The 25,471-nt window shown below is 44.9% G+C and overlaps 1 protein-coding gene across 1 annotated transcript in view; it reads right to left on the bottom strand.

Moving 5' to 3' along the window:
* The window catches only part of ppp2r2ab (protein phosphatase 2, regulatory subunit B, alpha b), a 56,000-nt gene continuing 30,529 nt past the window's right edge, over positions 1-25,471 (bottom strand). The window contains exons 6-10 of the mRNA XM_063210811.1: positions 24,749-24,926; positions 21,080-21,244; positions 9,916-10,085; positions 4,765-4,856; positions 1-1,409 (exon numbers count right to left, since the gene is read on the bottom strand). Of these exons, the coding sequence (XP_063066881.1) occupies positions 1,127-1,409; positions 4,765-4,856; positions 9,916-10,085; positions 21,080-21,244; positions 24,749-24,926 (888 nt within the window). The 3' untranslated portion in view covers positions 1-1,126. The remainder of the gene's footprint in view (positions 1,410-4,764; positions 4,857-9,915; positions 10,086-21,079; positions 21,245-24,748; positions 24,927-25,471) is intronic.

Here is a 25,471-nt window from a genome sequence, read left to right on the forward strand (position 1 = left end):
GAGAGGAGGGGAGGGGATGGGATGGGAGAGGATGGGAGGGTAGGGGATGGGAGGGGAGGATGGGCGCGTGGTACAGTGTCATGGGAGAGGGAGGAAGATGAGTGGATATTGGTACAGTGTCATGGGAGAGGGAGGAAGGTGGGTGGGTGGAAGGTGGGAGAGGGAGGAAGGTGGGTGGGTGGATATTGGTACAGTGTCATGGGAGAGGGAGGAAGGAAGATGGGTGGGTGGATGTTGGTACAGTATCATGGAAGAAAGAGAGGAAGGCGGGTGAGTGGATGTTGGTACAGACTTGAGGTTGGCACATGGTCACCAGATCTAGAGGGTGTTCTGCTTGGGGGTGCCTGGCCTGCGAGCCCTAAAAACGGGCCCAACCGATGCAGGTTATGACTATGAGCAGGGGGGCCCACATGTTGGTGCCCAAATATAATAAGACATCATCAAATCAAATCTCGCCAGAGTCTGTTCCCTCAGGGGGGGTTGGGTTTGGGTTGGGGGGGGGGTGTTTATGTCATGGTGGATATGCCATGGCTGGAGGTGGTCACAGTACTTTTTTCTTTTTCTTTTTTTGTTGTTGTTTTTTTTTTTTTTCACCCCCTCTTCACATTTCATTCCCACTATATTTCCTTACACATATTCCTATCTTTTTTTTCCTTTTTTTGGGTCATTTTTGAAGATGACTTGACAAGTGTCGGTTGTTTTCGGATGATGATGATGATGATGATGGATGATGATGATGATGATGAAACGTCTCCTGCCCCGTCCCTTCCCCAACCCTCGACGACGACGGCGATACGATGACTTTTTTTTTTGATGATGATGAGAGTGAACAGAAAAAAAAAGGACCAACTGACAGACCAACTGGCCCGCCAACCTGCCGAAACCAAGTGGGCTTAGCCAAGCCAACCAACCAGTTAATGGCCAGTTAAGTCAGCGACCCAGCTAGCCAGCCAGGCAGGTAAGGGCAGGGCGGGGCGGGACAGGACAGGACAAGGCAGCCGGACAAGACCGGACAAGAAAGAAAGAAAGAAAAGACGTAACGCGCAAACAAATCGATCTTCTACATCTACGATCGATCGTTTGACGTCGTCGTGGTCCATCCTCCTTCCCCACAGCCCTTTAGAGTTTAGTTCACTTTGTCCTGGAAGATGTAAAGGTTGTTGGTGGTGGCCACGGCGATGATGTTGTCCTGGGGGTGCCAGGCCGTGTGCAGGATCTTCTTGTTGAAGTCCAGGCTGTCCACGCTGATCTCGTCCTTCTTGCGCTTGCCGCCGCCGGCGCAGACCCGGCGCGGCCTCAGCACCTGCCGCGGCTTGCTGCACTCGCGCGAGGCCTCCAGCGTCACGTCGCGCCGCTGCCCGCGCTCCAGCATGCGGAAGAAGTTGTTGTAGGAGCCCGTCATCACCACGCTGAGGGAGGGGAGGGAGAGAGGGAGGGGAGGGGAGAGGGGAAAGGAGACAGACAAAAAGAAAGAAAGAAAGAAGGAGAGAGAGGGAAGGAGGGAGAGGGGAAAGAGGGAGAGAGAGAAAAAGAAAGAAAGAAAGAAAGAAAGAAAGAAAGAAAGAAAGAAAGAAAGAAAGAAAGAAAGAAAGAAAGAAAGAAAGAAAGAAAGAAAGAAAGAAAGAAAGAAAGAAAGAAAGGGAGAAAGAATGGGAGGAAGAAAGGGAGATAGAATGGGAGGGAGGAATAAGAAAGGAAGGGAGAGAGGGCGAGGGGAGATGGTGAGAGGAAAGGAAGAAGGATGATGGGAAGGGATGAACAGAGACAGGGGGAAAAGGAAGAAGGAGAGTGAGGGATCATGGAGAGAGGGAGATGAGAAGGGGGGACATCACAAAAGAATGTGAATAAACATGTCAAATCATCATAATATTAAAGGGACACTGTGCAGGAAATGGTCAAAAAAGGTGCAACTATGCTGGTCACTGAAACTGGGCTGCCTATTGCCAAATGTGATCTTTACATGAAAGTTTACCAAGTAATAAACAATTATTTTCTAGTGTGGTCCAAGTACAGTCATTTTTGCAGCTAAAAATGGCTATTTTTGGAAATTCAAAATGGCGGACCTTGGAGAAGATCCCCCTTTTCATGCATGAAAAATGCAATTATTCCAGTCATAATGAATACTTAGAATTTGATGGTGGTGGTAAGTATTCATGAAAAAGGTAACATTAGTGAATGAGCAGCATGCATTCTGGAAATAAACAACTACAAATCTCACAGTGTCCCTTTAAATAGGGTCACAGACAGGGTCACCCACCACCAATGTGGGCCACCCCATCTGAAACAGGCGATAAACCCTACCCATGAGAACACCTCTTATGTCATACAAAAACGAAAGTGAAATGTAAATATGTGTGTGTATTTTGGGTGTTAAGTGGGTGGCGATGGGTGTGTTTGAGTAGCGCGTACTCTGTGCCAGCAGGCGATAAACTCGGGCTGTGTGTGATAACGCACCAGGGGCAAGTGTAGTAGGTCCCCCAGCCCCTGTCACCGCCCCCAGCAACATTGCAAACCACTTGGCCGCAACTCTACTGATTACACTGCCACTTCCTCCCCCAACCACCACACTGTGTTGCCAGATTGGGCGGTTTTCCACCCAATTGGGCTGCTTAACCCATTTTAGCCTGAGCCCTTTTTGGGAAAAGGTGCCCTCTCCCTATAAAACCTAAATATATCCGAAGCACATAGCCTCCGAAGCCTCTGAAGCACATAAAAACATGAAATAAGTTGCATTTAAAAGCTAGAGCCTTCATTAGAATGCGTTCTTTCAGCTCTAACATACCCACATTTTTAATAAAACAGCTCAAATCTCAAGAACTTTAATGCAGCGTATATGTCTATCCAGGACACAATGGGTTAAGATGGCTGTCTGCGGGTAAAAATGGATTTTGGAAAAAGAAAAAAAAAAAGGCCATAGAAATCAACAGAATTGGGCGGGATTTATTGATTCCAGGCAGGTTTTGAGCATTTTTTGGGCTGGAAATTGCCAACTTCATCTGGCAACCCTGCCGCTACACTACACTACAAACCCACTAACCCGCTCTAGAGGCCAACTTCTGCACTTCCACTAAGCCAGTGTTTCTCAAAGTGGGGCGCGGAGGGGGGGGCGTGTGACATCTGATTTTGGGTTTTTTTCCCCCCAAGGAAACGATTTCCTGTCTCTCCACTAAGCAATACATTTTAAGCCCTCACCAACATTATATCATAGATTGCACCCGTGTCAAAAGATCTGGATCAGCACAACGCTTCCGTTTTTTTCCCTTTTTAATAAGTGCACCAATTCAGGATGCAGAAGGCACAACTTCAAGGGGGCCCTAGCCAAGCTGTGCCCTCCTAATGATGCAACACTTTCAGCGTTGCAACTAGTCAGGTCAAGAGCAATGCAAGTATTATTATTAAAGTTTATACATACACTATTTTACCTAGCACAAGCACTTTGCACAAGCATTTTAATTACATGTGCGAGAAAAAAATTGTGTATGTGGGCCTATAACATTATTGTATGCATAAACTTTCAGTGGTGTGATATATTGCCTCGGTGGCCCCTCATACTTAAGTACTACTTAGGCTTAAGTACTAATTAAGAGTTTTTGGGAAACGCAGCCCAGGTCAAGAGCAATGCAAGTACTTTGAGTTCCCGCAAATACGGGAACTCCTCCCACTTTGACGATAAGCAAACAGCCATAAGCAAGGGAGGCAGGTCAACCATGCCGTTTGGGAAACGTTAATTGTTTTTCTCTTGGTGAGACCAAGTCTCGAAGAGATTTGAACGTCAATGATAATCAGGCTAGGGTGCCCCACCCTCTCTGCCAGTTTAGTAGTCTCCCAACACAACAGACCAACACATGCAGCCAAATGCACACTCCCTTCACTACGTCAACAGAGAAATGCCAGCACACACACACACACACACACACACACAGAAATTACCCATCTCAGTGCCAACAATGACATACAGCTCTACATTCAATCCAAAATTACCAGTCATTTCCAACACTGGCCAAGACTATCCCCACTGACTCCCCAAAAAAGAAACACCAATCGGAATTTGAGTCCTAACTTGGGCAATTCCCAATATAAAAAGGTCAAATTCGACTCTTAACATTTCCTTACCTTGCCTTTAATCCATGCGTTTAATTTGCAGAAAATGATCTGCCGTTTGACTACTTAAAAAGTTAAACTGAGCCGATTCAACTCAGACCCATATGCATAATCTTCCGACTCCTCTGCTAACGCTTCAGCAGTAACTCACCCCAAACTATACTACAAACATTGGGGCATGGGGTTTGGCTGTAGGTTGTAACTACACACACTTCATTGCGGAAGGGGTGTGTTGGAATCTTACACACACATGCAGGAGTCATCTCTGCCTAGAGGAAAGAAACAATCATGCTCAATCCTTTCTGCTCAGACGACGTCGATGGAGGGTTGGTCTATGTCTTTTTGGGTGTATGTTTAAATAAGGGAGGAGGCAGTGGCGGAACAATTGCCCACAGGGCCCCAGGACAAAACACTGATAGGGCCCCTCAAACAGCTTGCCATGGTCACAATAGGGCCCCCACCAACAATACAGGAGGGCCCTGGGCCCAGGGGCAAATGCCCTGCTTGCTCCCCCTATAGCTCCGCTCCTGGGAGGATGCCATTAAGGGTGTCTGTCTTGACCGCAGTATGTGCCCGTTTGTGTCTTTATATCGGCCTGAAAACAGTATGTGTGTATGGGAAAATGTAACGGGTTGAGTGTGTGAGGAAGGCGTGTGTTATTACCTGTCGTTTCCATTCCAGCAGCACTCAAACTTGTCAAAGATGCAGTCATTTTCATACAGTGAACACAGCTTACTCCTCAGGTACTCGTGCACCTATGGGGACAGAAGCACACCGTGTTACAGAAGCACTGTGTGTCTGTGCGTGTGTGTGTGTGTGTGTGTGTGTACGTGTGCGTCTGTGCGTGCGTCTGTGCGTGCGTCTGTGCATGTGCGCGCGCGTGTGTGTGTCTATGCGTGTGTGTGTGTGTGTCTGTGCGCGTGTGCGTGTGTGTGTGTGTGTGTGTGTGTGTGTGTGTGTGTGTGTGTGCGTGCGCGTCCGTGCGTGTACTGCATCGTCTGCCCAGATCTACATTGCATTGCGCCACAATTAGGAGATGCTTTATACAAAAACTTTTACAAAAGCCAGACCTGAACCCGTGATAACTTAGCCCAGTTCTCACCGGACTGCACCTCTGTGTAGTACCGCACAGCTCCACCAGGTGGGGCTCCGGGAGCTATGGTCTGGACTGCTGAGAATCGCTCTGAAACAATAAATGCTTCGGCCAGTTTCTTGCCAATCACAACGGTGGCTTGTATCGAATGGTTGCACAATAGATTGTTCATCTTTAAAGAATCAATATAGTCTACAGAGGAAGTTTTTGAAGGAATTTGTTGGTGGCAAGGATGGACAAGTGAATGTGCGCTCCGTCAGACTCAGTGAGTAGAGCTTGCGAAGCAGCGTGGAGCTACACAAGACTGGCGAGAGTCAGGCTAGTGATAAACACACAGTAGTGCGACAGACTTGACAACCAAATGCGATAGAACTGACGACTGGCTCTTGGCTTGACAACCAAATGCGATAGAACTAACGACTGGCTTTTGGCCATAGCAACCTGCAGTTTAGAATTAGTAACGGCAGTTCGCATAACTTAGTCGCACTTTTGACGCCTGACAGGTTATAGGGAATTAGTTGTAACCCCATCAGCCAATCAGAAAAGAGGATTCAGTTGGGTGGGCAGATAACCTGCTACGACCTGCAACAAACCCATGACCAAGGGCTACAGTTTCACCTGCTCATCTACAAGACTAAACCAGAGATCTTATAGACATATAGAGATACGTCATTCCAGTTCTTTTCCGGTATCCACTTTATGTTGGGTGAACGCCCCTTTAGGAGACCTTCGGTTAGGAGACCTTCGGAGTCCTGAGGTTGAGAATAAATGGAGATTTCTTAGCGCTATAGATGGCGGTAGCGCCCTTCTTGTGCAAACACCTCAAAAATAGAAGAAGAAGGGGACAACGCCCCCTTAGGAGACCCAACTTTAGCACACTCTTTTACATTGGGTGGGCGGGTTTTGAATCCTCTTTATTAATCCAACCTCTTTGATTAAACCTCTTCACTTAGACCAGTGGATCCCAAAACGGGGGTTGTGGAGGTACTGAAGGGGGGATCGCGGACAGAAGGTACTTTGCATAAAAATGGAAAATCCCACAGGTTAACAGCTAACTAGCCAGGCTGCGCCCTCCTAGTGACGCAGCACTGAATTTTCCCCTGGGGATCAATAAAGTTACTCTACTCTACTCTATACAAGTCTATGATAATCAGGCAAACAACTGAATATAGTCTGAAAGCAGATCCCTGCTCAAAACATTTGTGAACCACTGGGAGCTCTGCTTTCCAATACAAGACAACCCTGTCTTCATAAACATTAGGTAGCATATTAGTAGCCAGGCCGTGCCCTCATAGTGACGCAACACCTTCAGCATTGCTACTAGTCAGGTCAAGAGCAATGCAAGTACTTTCTGAGCTCCCGAAAAATGTGGAACTCCTCCCACCTTGTTGAGAAGCAAACAGCCATAAGCAAACCAAGGGAGGCCGTTTGGGAGATGCTGTTTGGGGAATGTTAATTGTTATGCTCTTGGTCAGACCAAGTCTCGAAGAGATTTGAAAGTCGATGATAATCAGACTAGCATATTAGAGTTCCTCGCTTATTTTTTTCCCTTCATTTTTTAATGAAGGCCATGTACGAAGGCCACAACATAAATTCTAACAATAGTTACAATAACAGCGCAAAAACTGAAATTGGAATCGAATTAGAAGTCACACTCTACTTGAACTGGGTCAATTAATGGCAAACAAGAAGTGTGTGTGTGTGTGTGTGTGTGTGTGTGTGTGTGTGTGTGTGTGTGTGTGTGTGTGTGTGTGTGTGTGTGTGTGTGTGTGTGTGTGTGTGTGTGTGTGTGTGTGTGTGTGTGTGTGTAGGCGCAAACAACCCAAGGGCATAAACCACTGGAAACTGGTGAGAGACCCAAGTGATTATATCATTTAAAAGGTGAAATAAATAAACCTCACCTCTCACTACTCATCATGCTGCCTTCCTGCCCTCAAGCGATGATCACTGTGTAAATATAACTCACTGCTTCGCCCTAGTGGCCATCATTGGTAACAGCATATGATGTTTCCCCCTGTATCTCCATGTTTTACACACACATGCACACGCACACACACACGCACGCACGCACGCCTCGCTCACCTGTGTGCTGTATGACCCATTTCTACTCTCGAGACAAAGACAACACACACTTGTTGATAGAGTTGACAATCCACACACATCATGATATCACTATGAATATCTCTCATTTGCACCCTCTCCCCCAATCTTCCTCAATCGCTTATTACTGTCAATCACAGAGTGTGTTACAATATGTGACCTCGCCTCCTCCATTTGTGCTCGTCTCCTCGTACCAGGAAGTAATATGTCATGATGACATCACTGACCACAGCATAATTTCAAATTCTTTGTATGACCAGTGCATGTAAAGAAATTGACAATAAAACCTACTTGACTATATTACAATATCTTGCAAAAGCTCAATTGTAAAGCCTTCTTCTCATTTGCAATTGGGATGGTGAATGAAAAACAGTCCCTCAAAAGTTGTTGTGGCTAGGCTGACAGCCCGGAAACTTTACCATTTTCTCCACGGAGGAGGGGCCAGGAGGTGGGGCGAGGCCACAAGCACAAGTGGAGGAGGCAAGGTCGCATATTGTAACGCACTCACAGTCTCCCAATCTGTCTCGGGATAAACCAATACTGGTATCGGTCCCAATCGGCCCAGAAAGGGGGTAAAAAAGCTCCGCCTCATACATTTACTAACAAACGTTGTTATTAGCGGATGCTTCAAGTAGGCATGGTACGGTTTGCGTTGCAAACCGAGACCGTACGGTTTGCATGTCACGGAACGGGGTAGTGGGCAACCGCACGGTGCCCACGGTCAAAAAAAAAAAAAAATAGTGACCACCGGCGGACGACGCTATTAAAATCCTACTACTTTTACAAGCATAAAACACAAAAACTACATAGGATATTGAGTGTGGAAAGACTGATTTCTATCAGCCAACTGAAAGGCATAATGTAACAGCATGCGCCAGCTGACTAGGCTACAGTAGCCTACAAGCAAGTGCAGGTCGGTCAGCAGCGTCACCCTGTCCCCCCTCTCTCTCCACGTTAGCGCAAGTGACTGTTCCCAGCCTTTATGCTGACCATTTTAAATTAAATGAACATGAATTTACAAACAATGACAGATTAGCAGAACAAAGTAGACTATGACTTACGTTACAGTAGCCTAGTGTAGGCTATATCCACGTGGCATTGAATGGGGATTCCGGACGGCAAAATGCGAGATTGAACATATCCATCAGATTCACTGCGCTGTCCTTAACTGCAATCAACTGTAGGCCTAATTATATGTAGCCAGTTAAACTCTGACGGACGGAAGGGGACTTTGTGCTGTTGCCTAGTTAACATTGATGTTTAACACAACAAAAATTAAATTTGACTGTTTTAAAAGGCTCAGCTTCACAGGAGTTTTGTGAAACATTCTTGTGCATACACTTCTAAAAAAACGATCTTTTAAAATTATTTGTTACCTTAACTTTCACATTTTAACATAACATAACCCTATCACTTGTTCACTTGAAATTGAATTTGACTTCTGATTTTACTTCTATGCTTCTCACGGCCGGCAGTTTCATGATAGGAAGCAACTGATTCATCATAAGCGCAAAACTCCAAAAGCGGTATCAAAATAAAAGTACAATTCGTTCTCAGTGTGTCATTAACCAAAATAGTCATACTGCACTGACCTAATGGTCCCATTACCTACAGGAGTGAAGCTGTTTTATTTTTACACGTCAAATGTGTTATAGCATGTAATATTTGAATATTTGTCAACTTAAAAGTTAGGACTTAGTTCTCCCTTTTTGTGAAATAAATGGAAGCATGTTAAAATCATTGATATCTTTCCTCTTTCAGTTGGGTTAAATGAAGTCAAATTCAACATATCCATGATAAGCTTACATTTTCATTCTAATTTTATATAATACATTTTATTAAAAAAAAAAATAATAATAATAAAAAAAAAAAACAGAACCGTACAAAACCGAAAACCGTGACCTTGAAACCGTGATATGGACCGAACCGTGACATTTGTGAACCGTACCACCCCTAGCTTCAAGACCGTTGAGTGGAATACAACAGAAGACCGCTGTCCATGTATATACGTCAGTGCACGTACCTGATAGGTCTCCACAGACATTAATGTACTTGTACTCGTATCACATCAGTCTTCACGTGTCTCTCTCAGTCTGACACACGTGTAAGAACCCAAAACGTAATAACTACCCACAAAGTAATAACTGGCCATAATGTAATAATTTGGCCCATTTGAAACGTAATAAAGCCCATAACGTAACATGTTGCCCATAACGTAATAACACTTCCCTACCCATAACTTAATAACATTCTGCCCATAACGTAATAACATTCTGCCCATAACGTAATAAGTTATTATGTTATTCACTGCATTTCCTACGTTTGGAATCAAATTGTCTTACTACTAAGTTTTTAATTATTATAATAATGACAAACACACAGTATTCTCAATTTCATAAGTAAAATAGCTTTTTTAGTGTAAGGCCAATAACGCAAGGTAATAATTGATTACGATATGGGCAGAATGTTATTACGTCATGGGTAGGGAGGTGTTATTATGTTATGGGCAAGTTATTACGTTATGGGCTTTATTACCTTTGAAAAAGGTCCAAATTATTACGTTATGGGCAGTTATTACGTTATGGGCCGTTATTACATTTTGGGTTCTTACACACTCGTACCTGATAGGTCTCCACGGGCCTGTTCTCCATGTTGAGGTCCCAGATCTTGACGGACAGGTAGTCTCGGGTCATCATGTAGCGGCCGTTGTGGCTGAACTTGACGTCCGAGATGGAGGAGATGATCTCCGAGAAGAAGGACCGGTTGCTCGGGTCCTCTGGCTCCTCAAACACTACACCGATACAAAACAGTAAACACACAAGAGAGGTATTCAAAATATATATTTTTAAGCATTTTATAAAGTATAGATCAGTCTACTCAGGTCTTACAGCTCTTGAAACACTACACCAACACAATATAATAAACACACAAGAGAGGCATTCAAAATCTCCACTTGAATGATATGAAACACAACAAACACAAAAGCTAAATGAAAATGTCAACTTTAAAAAAAGGAAAGCTTAGAAGTTTACACTTAAGGCCCTCAAACGCTTCATGAGAGGGCAGGACACGAACACACACACAATCTTTTACTGTGGAAATCGTGCGTGCGTGCGTGCGTGCGTGCGTGCGTGAAATCGTGCGTGCGTGCGTGCGTGCGTGCGAGATCTGACTTGGTGAATATATGCTGTATGTCATGTCTTTGTGTCTTCCTCTGTATTTACAGTTTGTATGTACTCTCCACTTCAAACCATTGAAAACACTGCTATAAGTGTTTAAAGTATGTGTCCTTTCTGAATAAGAGATAGATGAAGTGCATGTTTGAAATCAGCATGGACATGGCGCCGTCTTGATATGCTGGGAGGACACTGTTGAGAGACATTGTTGTTTCCAGGTTACGGTCTCAGAGCTGTGTACAAACACTGTATCTATTTTGGTACACGGGTGGAATTGCTGGCAGGGAAGTGATGGGAAGACATTCACTGCTTGGATGGGACAAAAGTGATCAGCAAATGACATTTTGAGGTCTTTCTTGACACATTTGCTCAAAAAGCCAAACGTCACACAGCCGTCAACCTTAGATAACTGAAAAGTTTAAGACTGAAACTGGATAGGTAATGCACCAGGCTTAGCTTGGTTAGAAAGCACAGTTAATTAGGATGACTTGGGAATTAGAAAGTTGCAGATTCTCTCATGTCTTATTGTCCTTTCTTGCACTGTGTAACGTGTCCTTTCTCGTTTAACGCATGGGATAGTGAAAAATGTCACTTCAATTCTGTTGTATGTTCAGTCCAGTGCATGAAAATAAATGAAACATTAAACATTAAAGCAGAATTTGACATCGAGTAATGTAATTTTGCACTTGCAATTCAGTCATGCAATTGAAACATGACTAAAGTCTGTGGTTTTTTTGTGTAACCTAGAACAGCAATCATTTATTAGGCAGGATGCCGTGGTGTAACAGCAGCAGGGACTGCACCCCAATACCCTGTAATAACTGATGCTTTTATCCAAAGCGATTTACAAATAAGTGTAATGTAATGTAATGTAATGTAATGACGCACATTCCATCACCCCCTGCACTGCGAATTTGAGCCCTTAACCTCTGGGAGTCGCTTTAGAGTACCTAAGGCCACTAGAAACTTATACAAGAAATCTTGTCCCAAATGCAGTTAACATAATTAACAAGAGGGATTTATATCTTAGATGAGTCATTATGACTAGTAGGCTATTTTATGTCAATATCTATTTATTGGAGCCGTATGGTTACCTATTTATTATTTACTTCCTATTTATTGTAATATTTTATTTTATTTTTTTACATTGTTAGATCACACCTAGTTATTCATCCATTTACTGGAGTGGTTTCCCGGATTGTTCTTGCGTGGAATGGGGTGTCTGTCTTAAATGTGTAATGTCTTTGAATGTGTAATGTGTAACTGTACGTCTTTTATAATGGTGAAACTGAAATATTCAGTGTAGTAGGCTGTTAATATGCACACTGTAGTAGGCTGTTAATATGCAGTGTAGTATGCTGTTAATATGCAGTGTAGTATGCTGTTAAAATGCAGTGTAGTATGCTGTTAATATGCACAGTGTAGTATGCTGTTAATATGCAGTGTAGTATGCTTAGTTAGTGCTTAGCTGAGTTCTTACAGTGGTCATACGTTCTAATCACTCCTCTGGTGTTACTGGGTTGTATGTCCCAATGCATCCAATTTATTTGGCTGTATGTTCCATTGAGTGCGTTTATATCAGTGATTCTCAACTGGTGGGTCGGGACCCAAAAGCGGGTCGCGGAGCTGTGATGTAATGCAGCACTAAAAATGACTATGATGTCGAAGACAGTGAAACATGGTTAATAGGCCTTTTCCTCTCCACTACTTCATAATACACATTGTATATCAGCATACAATGCAAATAATAATGCTTATTATGAAATGCATGATAATATTTTTTATTATTATTTGAAGAATCTGACGGTGCGGTGCGACACACAGTTTGGGTCACAACATATTGACCACGGGAAATTGTGGGTCTCAGACAATTCCAGTTGAGAACCACTGGTTTATATGCAGTTCAGCATCCCGGATATGAGGCATATCCCGGTTATGATCTCTGATATTCCGGATAAGGTGTTTATATGAGAACAGAGCGTTATATCTCGGTCTACATTCCTTGCCGTTGTAGAATTCTCTTCAAAGGCGTGTAGCCTGGATACCAGCAACAGCGTTCTATGGGAAGCCTCGCTATCCGGGATAAGGTGTTTACATGCACCAGTATCCAGACTTCTGTCGGAATACTCCACCTAGCATATCCAGATTTCTCCCGAAAAAAGATCTTATCCGGGATACTGAAGTCGGGATAAGGTGTTTATATGTTCAAAAGCAAATTCGGCATACTTAACATCCCGATCATATTCGGGACACTGAACTGCATATAAACGCACTCGTTGACTTCAGAGAACTGGATTGCACAGTAGCTCCATTGCCTTTGCTGTATGTTTGGCCTTTGCCAGGCCACTCTTGTCCACGCCTCACGGGAATAATAAATACCTGCCACTCAGTGTGACCTTTGCCACCAGTGACATAAAACAAAAATAAATGTGTGAGAGGGGGGATAAACCACCCATCAAGATCACAGGTCCTAGTGACACAATAGCCGAGGTGCAGAGGGAGTGAGTGTCAGAGAGAGAGAGAGAGAGAGAGAGAGTGTCAGAGAAAGAGAGAGAGAGGGAGAGAGAGAGAGAGAAAGAAAGAGAGAGATAGTGTGTCAGAGAAAGAGAAAGCCAGAGAGAGAGAGAGAGAGCGAACGAGAGAGAGAGAGAGAGAGAGAGAGCGCGAACGAGAGAGAGAGCGAGAGAGAGCGAGAGAGAGCGAGAGACAGAGACAGAGAGAGAGCGAGAGAGAGAGAGCGAGAGAGAGAGAGAGAGAGAGAGAGAGAGAGAGAGAGAGAGAGAAAGAGACAGAGAGCGCGCGCGAGAGAGAGATATGTCAGATCTGCAGATCTTCTGTGGGAAGTGAACGCCGGGCAAAGGGCCAAGGCATTCATAGCACAGTGTCCCAAAAGGCATCTACAACACCTTTTAGAGGTGTTGACATCCGGTGCAGCTAGATGAGCGCTCAATAGAGCATGACACGGGAGTGGATTTTCCCGTCCCATCCCGGTCCAGAAAAAAAATCCCATCCCGTCCCATCCCGGACTGGAGTAAATGAAACAAATCCCATCCCGTCCACTCCTGAAAAGAATGTGTCCCAATCCTGCCCACTCCCACTCAAAATCAACCCAAAGGCTTTTTTGGGTTTGTTTTTTAAAGAAAAAATAAGCGTCATTCCTGCTCCCATTCATCTTTATTCCCGCTCCCGTTCATCTTTAAAATTTTGACTCCCATCCCGCGGGACCCACGGGAATTCCTGAAAAACGTCATCCTCTAGTGCTCAAACACGGATGACCTACTGTAAGTTCTCCTGATAAAAAAAGTGTTTTTCGAAGGGTGCCCAAACATCTACACATTATTACATACAGCAATAGGGCATCCATCATGGAGTGGGGATATAAACACTATTAAAAGGTGAATGTCTAGTTAAGCGGGCTTGCGGAGCAAGGACCATGCAGAGCATGGCCCTTGCAGAGCAAGGCCCGATTATAGTAATCTCTAAGTCCTGTTTTATTATTGGTCTTGTGCAGGGGCAGTAAAAATAGAAAATGGATCTCCTCCTAGGCCTTTCGAGATAGAGACACCGTTCAAACACTAAAACGACCGGCTCGGCTTGGAGATCGCGTATAGTTATAGGCTTATCCGTGTCTCTTGTCGTTTTCCCGTTTTTGGCGATTTTGTTAAAGCCTGGGTCCCCATTGAAAACAGTGGTGGAACCTCCATGAACCAAAGTTCCGCCACTCTAAAGATTAGAGTGTAGGAGGCTTTTTCGGTCATAAAACATCAACACTTTCACCTAGAAGTTTAGTTGACGCGTTGTTAGCGAGCTCTATGGGATGTCTCCAAAATGTGAAAGTTTCATCTCCCAACTCCCAATACTTTTTAAATGGCAGGTTTGTAAAAAAAAAACAGGCCTGGGTCTATGGAGAATCCCAGTCTTTCGAAAAGTGCATTTTTCAAGAGATCAGCGCATGTCCCACACGGAGGTCCATTTGTGCCTGAAAAATTTAACCTATAAACTTCATTCAAAGACTGTTAGAGAGATTACAAGCATGACTCCGATCTGTGAAAAGGACACGTGCCAACTCCTTTTAGTTTTTTTACAACGATGTTGTAAAGACAAAAAACTCATTCTCATTTTCTCCCCTGTTTAGAGCTCAATACTAACTGTCTTTCAGTCAATCACAACAGGTGCAGCCAATGAAGGGTTCCATTTCAACTGTCACTGTCTCAAGATTCTATTCTTAACGAGCAGGTGCGAGCAACCATTCTAGAAGTCTATTGTTCAGCTCTGCAATGCAATGTAATATAGTCTTGCTGGACTGTGCATGACAGCTAGCTGCTTGGCTTAGTGGTAATGCATGCTGCTTTATTAGAGATATGGAGGTGGAGGGTTCGAACCCCACCCAAAGCCATGTTGATTTTCTAAATTATATCATATGCAGTGTTACTTGGCCAACTTAAAATGTCATGTATGTCATTTAATATCGATGGCAAATGTGCTGAATTACAGATATGGAGGTTGGGGGTTCGAACCCCAGTCGAAGCCATGTTGATTTTCAAAATTATATCATATGCAGTGTTCCTTGGCCAACTTAAAATGCCATGTATGTCATTTAGTATGGATGGCAAATGTGCTGAATTACAGATATTGAGGTTGGGGGTTCGAACCCCAGTCAAAGCCATGTTGATTTTCAAAATGATATCATATGCAGTGTTCCTTAGCCAACTTCAAATATCATGCATTGTATGTCATTTAATATCAATGGCAAAGCGGCTGGATTACAGATATGGAGGTTGTGAGTTCGAATCCCGCTCGAAGCCATGTTGATTTTCAAAATTATATCATATGCAGTGTTCCTTAGCCAACTTAAAATACCATGTTTGTCATTTAGTATATCCCCAAAACGCAGAGCTACAACACTTTCAAGATGGCTGAATCCAAGATGGCTGAATTGTTTGGCCCATAACTTCTGACTGGGTGGATGGATTTTTTCCAACATTTCTTTTAGCTTTGTTTTCTCAATAGTACTTTGTTTCATCTCTGCCCCAAAAGGCAAGCCCGCTTCCAGCATTTTCTGTGAGAATGCATTTCTAGTTGTCTTGAATTGTTTTAGTGCTTTGATCTTATGTTAGGAACTATAGGTGAATAGTAGCCATTTCGCTAATTATGGCAATTATTTGCTAATTATGTACTGGCATTATGCCTCAATGTTCAGCAATATGCATGATCCTTGTCAAATAACCTGTTTCCATCCATCTGTTAACCCATTGTGTCCTGGAGACACATATACGTGGCATTCAGGTTCTTGAGATTTGAGCTGTTTTATTAAAAATGTGGAAGTTAGGGCTGAATGAACACATTCTAAGGCAAAACGAGGGTCCTAGCTTTTAAATGTATTCATGTATTTCATGTTTGTATGTGCTTCGGAGGCTGAGATATTTAGGATTTAATAGGCAGAGGGCACCATTTCCCAAAAAGGGCTTACGACAAAAGAGGGGTTAAAAGAGTTGCCTTGTAAAAAAAAATAGTGCACAACACTCAACTGCTACAGAAGCAGGCGGTTCATACAACTCAGACACACTACGTACACATTGTCGCAATATTTCCTGCCCTCTGACATGGATGTTTTGTCTACTGCCGTGGGAGTTTCTGGTTCCTCCTTCTGTGATGGGTCAACCTCTGGCTGACTTGTGGGGCAGCTAAGCTAGCTGTGGTTACTTGTCCACTCTGCAAATTTTAAACAGAAGTAGCAGGACATAAGGGCACCGCCACTGCCATTCTTCTCCTTCCAAAAGCTTACTCTGCTCTTAATTTCTTGCCTGCCTAGGGGCACCATAAGAAAATGAACACTGGCCCTACCGTGGTGCTATCAGTAGGGCAGTGATTTTCAACCTATGGGCCGGGGCCCACTGGAGGGGCCCTGAAGGTATTCCAAGTGGGCCTTGAAATCATTTTCTACAAATTATAATCATATTTTTATTTGGTGTGTGTGTTGCTATTGATTTATTTGAGTTTTATGCTTTATTGGGTCAGAGGTGGGCCTCGAACATTTGTGACAATTTCAAGTGGGCCCCAAGTTGGAAAAGGTTGGAAACCCCCGCTATAGCTGGTCTCTGGGGAGCAACATCTGTGAGCCTCCTCCCCATTCAGTAGTAGTGTGTCCAATCAACCATCCCCCCTTCCCCCTTCCCCACCCTCTTCTCTTCTCTTCTCCTCTCCTCTCGTCTGCCCCCCCCCCCCCCCCCCCACCCCCCCCCCCCCCCCCCGCCATCTTAGAGGAGTGATGGAGGTCATCCTCTGATCAGTAATACTTAAGCACACCCACACACACACACACCCACACACCCACACACCCACACCCACACCCACACACACCCACACACCCACACCCACACCCACACCCACACACCCACACCCACACCCACACCCACACACACACACCTGATTATGTTTTGTATTTATTGAAGGAGATGGCTATGGGCCCTGAAGGTATTCCTAGTGGGCCTTGAAATCACTTTCTACAAATTATAATCATATTTTGGTGTGTGTTGCTATTGATTTATTTGACTTTTATTCTTTATTGGGTCAGAAGTGGGCCCTGAACATTTGTGACAATTTCGAGTGGGCCCCACGTTGGAAAAGGTTGGGAACCCCTGCAGTAGGGCATTGGGCTGCTATGCCAACGACACGGGTCCTTTGTGGAACATTCCCCATCCCTGCCCCCTGTCCAATCTCTCACTGTCTCATCATAAATAAATGTATGAATAAAACACCCCCAAAAATACATATAAAAAGAACATTCTGCATGTGCATATTCGATATGGTGGTCTAATTTGATGTGACAGCTGATCTTGTCCCTGAGAACCTCCTAACTACACCTGAGTCAGATGCCTATGAACCTGGTGCAACATTAGCCTGATTATCATCGACCTTCAAATCTCATTGACACTTGGTTTGACCAAGAGCATAACAATTAACATTTCCAAAACGGCATGGTTGACCCGCCTCCCTTGGTTTGCTTATGGTTGTTTGCTTACCGACAAAGTGGGAGGAGTTCCTGTATTTTCAGGAACTGAGAAAGCACTTGCATTGCTCTTGACCTGACTAGTTGCAACGCTGAAAGTATTGCATCGCTAGGAGGGCGCGGCCTGGCTAGTGCAACATAGCCTGGGCCTTGCCATCCATTACAATCATACAATGAAAAGAAATGCACAGCCTTGTTTTTCCACCTATGTGTGATATTTTTGTTTTATTGTCCATTTCCATGTAGCTTTAAAATGTTAGTAAATGTATGAGGCAGAGTGTTTTTTCCCATGCTGCTTTCAAATCAATGGAAAGTGATGGGAAGTTGCATTGTATTTGACGAGTTATTGGGTATAATGAGCAAGTATGGGGGCGAGGTATCGCTTGACCAGTTTTGGTGCATCTCTAATGCATTGAGATGCTTTGACTATGCTATCCACTGAAGACCACGCTAGGTGCAACAGCCAGGCTAGGCCAGTGCCTGTGTCCTGCTCCCTGGCCTCCATGTCTGCCCTCTGTGCCTGCCTGCCTGCCTGCCTGCCTGCCTGCCTGCCTGCCTGCCTGCCTGCCTGCCTGCCTGCCCTCCTGGCCTCCCGGTCTGCCCCCTGTGCCTGCCTGCCTGCCAGGGTCTCTGTGGCCAAGTGTGCGGCTGAGGGCTTTTTTAGGTTCAATACTGAGTCAACAGGAAACAGAACAATAGACACCAAGGTGACCCGACAGGGAGAGAGAGAGAGAGAGAGCAAGCGAGAGAGAGAGAGCAAGCGAGAGAGAGAGAGAGAGAGAGAGCAAGCGAGAGAGAGAGAGAGAGAGAGAGCAAGCGAGAGAGAGAGAGAGAGAGAGAGAGAGAGAGAGAGAGAGAGAGAGAGAGAGAGAGAGACAGAGAGAGCAAGCGAGAGAGAGAGAGAGAGAGAGAGCGAGAGACAGAGAGAGAGAGAGAGAGAGAGAGCAAGCGAGAGAGAGAGAGAGAGAGAGAGAGAGAGAGAGAGAGAGCAAGCGAGAGAGAGAGAGAGAGAGAGAGAGAGAGAGAGAGAGAGAGAGAGCGAGAGCAAGAGAGAGAGAGACAGACATAGGCACAGAAACAGATATGAAAACAAAGACCATATCAAAGAGAGAGAGGGAGAGAGTGTGAGTAAAGGATAGATGCAAACAAAGAGAGAGAGAGAGAGCGCGCGAGAGAGAGCGCGAGAGAGAGAGAGAGAGAGAGAGAGAGAGAGAGAGTCAGAGAACAAGAAAGGTAGATAAAGACGAATAGAGAGAGAGGGGGGAGAGCCTGGCAGCCAGACAGCCCACCCCGCCGATGCGCCCCCCCCCCCCCCCCCTGTGCAGCTGTGCTCTGTGCCCAGGAGACCTGTGAGGTTTTACCTCAGCAAGGGGAAACTCAGCAATCTTTCCATGATGGCTCATCACAAACACACACAGAGTGCGTTGCAATATGCAACCTTGCCTCCTCCACTTTCCTCCTCCACTTGCTTCTCTCCTTGTACCAGGAAGTAATATGTCATGATGACATCACTATACGATCTATTTCAAGATCTTGCAAAAGCTCAATTGTAGAGTCTTTTTCTCATTTGCAATTGGGATGGTGAATGAAAAACAGTCCCTCAAAAGTCGTTGAGGCTAGGCTGACAGCTGGGAAACTTCATCGTTTTCTACACGGAGGAGGGGCCAGGAGGCGGGACGAGGAGACAAGCGCAAGTGGAGGAGGCAAGGTCGCATATTGGAACGCACTCACGGCAGCAGCAACGGCAGCGGCGCAGACAGACACACAGCAGACATGGGAGATCACACACACACGCGGGGCAGACAGACACACAGCAGACATGGGAGATCACACACACACGCAGTGCAGACATACACACAGCAGACATGGGAGATCACACACACACGCAGTGCAGACATACACACAGCAGACATGGGAGATCACACACACACGCAGTGCAGACATACACACAGCAGACATGGGAGATCACACACACACACACACATACACAGGGCAGACAGACACACAGCAGACATGGGAGATCACACACACAGCAGCGCAGACAGACACACACACAGCAGACATGGGAGATCACACACACACACACACACACACACACACACACACACACACACAGGGCTGGAGAGGGCCCTCACAGAACATATGATAATACACTTGTCACCACACAGGGAGTACAATCATTCACTTAGTTTTAAATATCCAGGGGTGCATTTCTCAAAAGAGAAGAAGTTGTAAATATCCAGGGGTGCATTTCTCAAAAGAGAAGAAGTTGTTAGCCTGTTAGCAACTTTGGTAGTTGCCAATGGGAAAATGCATTGAAAACAACAAAGTAGCTAATGTAGTAAGCAACTTTGGTTTCGAGAACCCCCCCCTTGATGGTCTGCCGTGATCTACCAAGTCAAATTTAAGGATGTCAGTATGAAAATTTAAGATCACCATTTATTAATCACCATTATTATGAACAAAATGTTTTAAGTAGGCTACTATGGCCGTATCTTTTCAGTGTGTTTTTAAAGTGTGTTGAATAGCCTATGTTTACAAAGCAATGTAGCACTGATAGTATGAAGGGATAATTTCAGTCCTACACAAGTCATAAACAACTGAAAAAATTTCAAAATGATAAACATTTGGTATATAAAAGGCATATGTAGGCACATATGAAGCATCATCATGCCTTCAGTGGTACACATTAAAAACGGCTCAGAAATTCACCATTTGTTAGGTAAATAGTAGGTTAAGTTCACTTTACTATGAGAGAGAGAGAGAGAGAGAGAGAGAGAGAGAGAGAGAGAGAGAGAGAGAGAGAGAGAGAGAGAGAGAGAGAGATGAGAGAACTCATTGGATTGGTTAACACCCCTGTTAAGAGTTTTTTTTCCAGCTCTCTGGGACAGTAGCACAGCAAAGGCTTTCTATTGTGAAGACAAGCTGTGCTACTTCACAGTGACTAGACCCAGAGATGACTGGAGCACTCAGCAACTTTTTTAGAGGTTTTTTATTTTGGTGCACAAAATGACTGACGTTTCGGCGCACCTGCGCCTTCCTCAGAGAGCTTTCTATTGTGAGTTTGGCCAATCGTTTCGTCCACAACTGGAGCAAGAAACAGCACAAATTTAAGTGATTTCAATACATGTCAACAACTAACATTTCCCTTACACGCGGCACGCGATGTAAACGCAGTTAGCGATGATGCATGTGACTAGCGATTTGGACGAAGATCCTCGCATATTGCCGCGTCATAACGCCTCGTTGCGCACATGTTCTGTTACTCACCCGATGTTACATGTGTGCACACATGAATCAACTGCAATACCCTTACGGTCACTTCCTAATGCTTTCCCCTCATTCTGTGTTACCGTGGGACTAATTATCTAACCAATACAGTACCAGCAACTTGCTACATAGCCTACTTTTGAAGGACAGTATTTTCCCCGTCACATTACATGTCTCGCGATCGACTGCCACTCCCCTCGAGATCGACTGGTAGCTCGCGATCGACTGGTTGGGCACCCCTGCTCTAGTCATACTCACGCTTGGAGTGCTAGTTATTGCTCTAGTCATACTCACGTTTGGAGTGCTAGTTATGGCTCTGGTCATACTCACGTTTGGAGTGCTTGTCGCAGAGAGCGGAGGCGCGCATGTCGCAGAGGCGGATGGTGCCCTTGCTGCTGCTGTAGACGAAGGTGTTGCACTGCAGCGGGTGGAACTCGGCCGCCGTGATCACCTCCGTCAGCTCCTCCATGTTGGCCGGCTTGATGTCCACGATGTCTTAGGGGTCAGGAGGTCAAGGGTCGTGCCAGTCAAAGGTCAGAAAGGGCATAGATAGACATTCAGGGCATAGACATGTTTATCCATCTTATTATCCATGGTTACAAGGGCGGCGTCATTACGATTTCAGCAGCAGGAGAGAGAGAGAGAGAGAGAGAGAGAGAGAGAGAGAGAGAGAGAGAGAGAGAGAGATGGAGATGGAGAGGGAGAGGGAGAGGGAGAGAGAGAGAGAGAGAGAGAGAGAGAGAGGAAGCCGCGTTTCCTGCAGAGAGGTGTGCAAAGAAACGCTGCTCACTCCGCCAAGTCCGTTTCAATATCGCAGTTACAGCTACAAATACACAAGGCCAAATCACTGCGGGAATTTGGTTTCATAAGGCAACAAAAGGGATCATTTCACAAGATCAAGCGGAAGGCCGTTTGAGAGCAGAAAGCAAAAAGCAATGCTATGGCCTAAGATAGTGTTTCTCAACAGGGGCGGTACAGCCCCCCAGGGGGCGTTGGGGAGCTCTAGGGGGGCATTGAGAAGGATACAGCTGAGAGGGGGCAGTACTTAGTTCCCATTGGGGGGAATGAGTCTATTTCCTTTTTTAATACTAAGGGGGGCGTTTGTCAGGCTTATGATGAGGTCAAGGGGGGCGATGGGAGGCTTGTGATGAGGCCACGGGGGCATTTGTTCAAAAACGTTAGAGAACCACTGGCCTAAGGCATCAAACCATTCTAATGTATTTTGAATATCTAATAGGCTAGGCTATAAGTTGCACTTAAAAAGGTACCCAAACTTCAGGCGCCATGCCTAAGATTTTTCAGCCACTTCTTATAAGGCCATTCACATTTTTAAATGCATCATAAGCTTTAACTGTCATGCCAAAACAATTAATTTGGCGGGTCATAGATCAATGACGAACATCATCCATCCACCCATATACCTATTGTATCTATCCAAAAATCTATCAAAAACCATGAATCTGTCTCTCTAGGCATTCTGGAATGGAACACGATCAGCTGAAATCTCAAGGACAAAAGCTGCATGCCTTGTATGATACAGTGCTATACAAATACAATTATTATTATTATAAAAGCAGGTTCATGTCTTTTCTTCCCTGTCTCCAAAAGCAGATTAATGTCTTTTCTTCCCTGTCTCCGTTCAGTTGTGTGTTGTCAGTTCAGATCAGTGGTTCTCAACCGTTTTTGAGCAAACGCCCTCTTGACTTCATCATACCAGCGCCCCCATTGACCTCATCATAAGACTGCCAATGCCCCCCCTTAGTATTGAAAAATACAATAGACTAATGCAACTCAATGGTAAGTATTAGTAAGCTACAGCCCCACTCGGCTGTATCCTCCTCCTTAACACCCTGCTGAGGCTCCCCATCGCCCACTGGGGGTCCGTAGCGCCCCCGTTGAGAAACACTAGTTTAGCCAAAACCTTGAACAGAGCCGGTATTTGATAAGGGGACTGCATGACAATTTCATAAGAGGACTGCATGACAATTTCATCGCATGTTCTAACAGACAAAGAAAAACGGCCTTGGGCGCCAGGGTACAGAACATGTGTTCTTCTGAGATCGCCAAGTAAGGTCACGATGACGCAGCAAACCTTGTTGACGCACAACAAATCCCCTCCTTCCCTCTTTCTCTCACTCCCTCGCTCGCTCTCTCTGTCTCACTCACATACAAACACACTTGGTGCAGAACATCACATACCCAGAAAAAGGCAGCAACACTATACAGCACTTCAAAATACAAATGGTATGCATCTACTTCATCAATACTAACGCACTTCTATGCATGCTCTACAACCTATGGGTCGAGACCCATCTTATGGGTCGCCTAAGATCCACAGTGGGTCGCGAAGCCCTCTTGATATTAAGGGGTTTCATTTTAATACCAAATATGGCCCATGTTGAATATATGACAAAGCATTTAAACTAGTATATGCATAGAGGCAATAAAATTTAATATAAAACATTGATTCTATAATTCACTGAAGACAAAGTGTGGAATAAAATGATAACTAATGATTTTTTGCCAGAAACAGAGTATCATGTAAGTCCCTCTCCTGTGGGTTCTCGCACGGTTGGGTCACCAAAGCTTACAATGGTAAAAATATGGGTCCCTGAAGAAAAAGGTTGGGAAACACTGCTCTACACACAGGGATATACAGTAACAAGATGTTGCATTACAATTAACATTTATCTCAAGAATGACCCAGTGAAGTACATCTGAAAACTAGAGGTGCAAATCACGGCCTTCATGGCACTTCGATTCTATATCGACGTCTGAGGCCAACGATTCGATTATTTTCGATATTTCTCTTGTGGATGAATCGATTAATTAAATCGTGGGCTGTAGGATCGATGCATCTATTCAAAACCATTATTATTTACACCCCTACCAGAGATTCTTTAAGTATATAGAGATATGCCAGTGTAATAGGTTGCTATGGGCACCTAACATGACCGGGTTCCGGTCTGCCTAAAGGGGCGTGTCATAATACTCCTAGCATTGAATAGAACAGTCCTTAGGTCTGCCTAGGTCTGCCTAAAGGGGGATTTCCCACCCTCCCCCTTGCAATAATAGAACCCGGAAACAATGGGCCAATGGAACCTCTCTCTCTCTACTCTCTCTGCCCCTACTGACAGTGGTCGAGTTGTAAAATCAAAGTAGGGGGGATGGTCAGAGATTGATTCTGATTATTGGGGGTTCTGGGGTTTCCCCCCCAAGATTTTTTTTGAAAATGTAGTCGTTAAAAGTGCAATTTTAACACAACATGTGTTTTAGAGGGGGATGATATTTGACCATTTTCATTGAGGGGGGTGATTTTTGACCATTTTCATTGAGGGGGATGATTTTAGACCATTTTCATTGTAGGCGGGTGGCATCCCCCCGCATCCTCCTACAACTCGACCCCTGCCTACTGAAAACCCTGGCGACCCACATAGGGCTGGGCAACCCACATAGGGCTGGGCAATATGACGATATATATCGTTATCGTTATCGTGATATAAAAGTGTATATCGTGACCTTTCTCCTATATCGTAATAGCAATTTTATCAATTTTATTGATAATATCAATAATACATTATGATGTATATCGTTATCGTGATATAAAGTAATCCATATCGTGATATTGGTTTTTTTTCCATATCGCCCAGCCCTAAACCCACACAGGACTGCCCTGGCCATAAGGCAGTGTTTCTCAAACTTTTTCAGACCGAGGACCACTTTATCCCCCCAAAAATGTTCAAGGACCACCTGTCAACTGAATTGAGAGCTGACCGTTGCTAATTTGACACTGCTGATTTCAATGCAGATCACTTCATTTTTATTCACATTACAAGCCTGTCTTATTGTGGTGAAAAGTGACTTCAGCTATGTTAAGCTTTGTAATAATGTTACAAATATAGCCTACAGCAGGCTTGTCTTGGAAAAGTAGATATCCCCTCGCGGACCACCTGAGCTCTGTCGCGGACCACACTTTGACAATCACTGCCGTAAGGATACTGAAGCTGCGGTCGGTGATCTCCAGGTGCCAGAGGTTGATGCGCAGGTCGTCAGCGGACAGGTAGGTCTCGTTGTCGCTGTTGACCGAGATGGAGTTGATGTGGTAGGTGTGGGCGTTGGCGAAGATGCGGCGCGGACTGGCCTCCACCATCAGGTCCATGGGCCGAAACACCGGGACCTGCAGGAGAGTGGGGGGGGGGGGGGGGGGTTAGATAGAAAGAGAGATAGATAGAGAGAGATAGAGATAGAGAGAGAGAGAGAGAGAGAGAGAGAGAGAGAGAGAGAGAGAGAGCGAGCGAGAGAGACAGAGACAGAGACAGAGAGAGAGAGAGCGAAAGACAGAGACAGACAGACAGAGAGAGAGAGAGAGCGAAAGAAAGAAAGACACAGAGAGAGAGAGGGAGAGAGAGAGAGAGAGAGAGAGAGAGAGAGAGAGAGAGAGAGAGAGAGAGAGAGAGAGAGAGAGAGACCGACACACACACACACACACACACACACACACACACACACACACACACACACACACACACACACACACACACACACATTACATTTTAGCTGACGTTTTTTATGCTGAGAAGCGACTTACAGTTATTCGGGTACAGGGTATTGGATACAGGCCCTGGAGCAGTGTGGGGATAGGTCTGTTGCTCAAGGCCTCTGCAGCCAGGGTTGAAGGGGAGGTAAGGATGGGATTGGAGCCTGCGACCCTCTGATTTAAAG

The sequence above is a fragment of the Engraulis encrasicolus genome, chromosome 11 (genome assembly GCF_034702125.1).
Source record: "Engraulis encrasicolus isolate BLACKSEA-1 chromosome 11, IST_EnEncr_1.0, whole genome shotgun sequence".
In the NCBI taxonomy this organism is placed as follows: domain Eukaryota; kingdom Metazoa; phylum Chordata; class Actinopteri; order Clupeiformes; family Engraulidae; genus Engraulis; species Engraulis encrasicolus.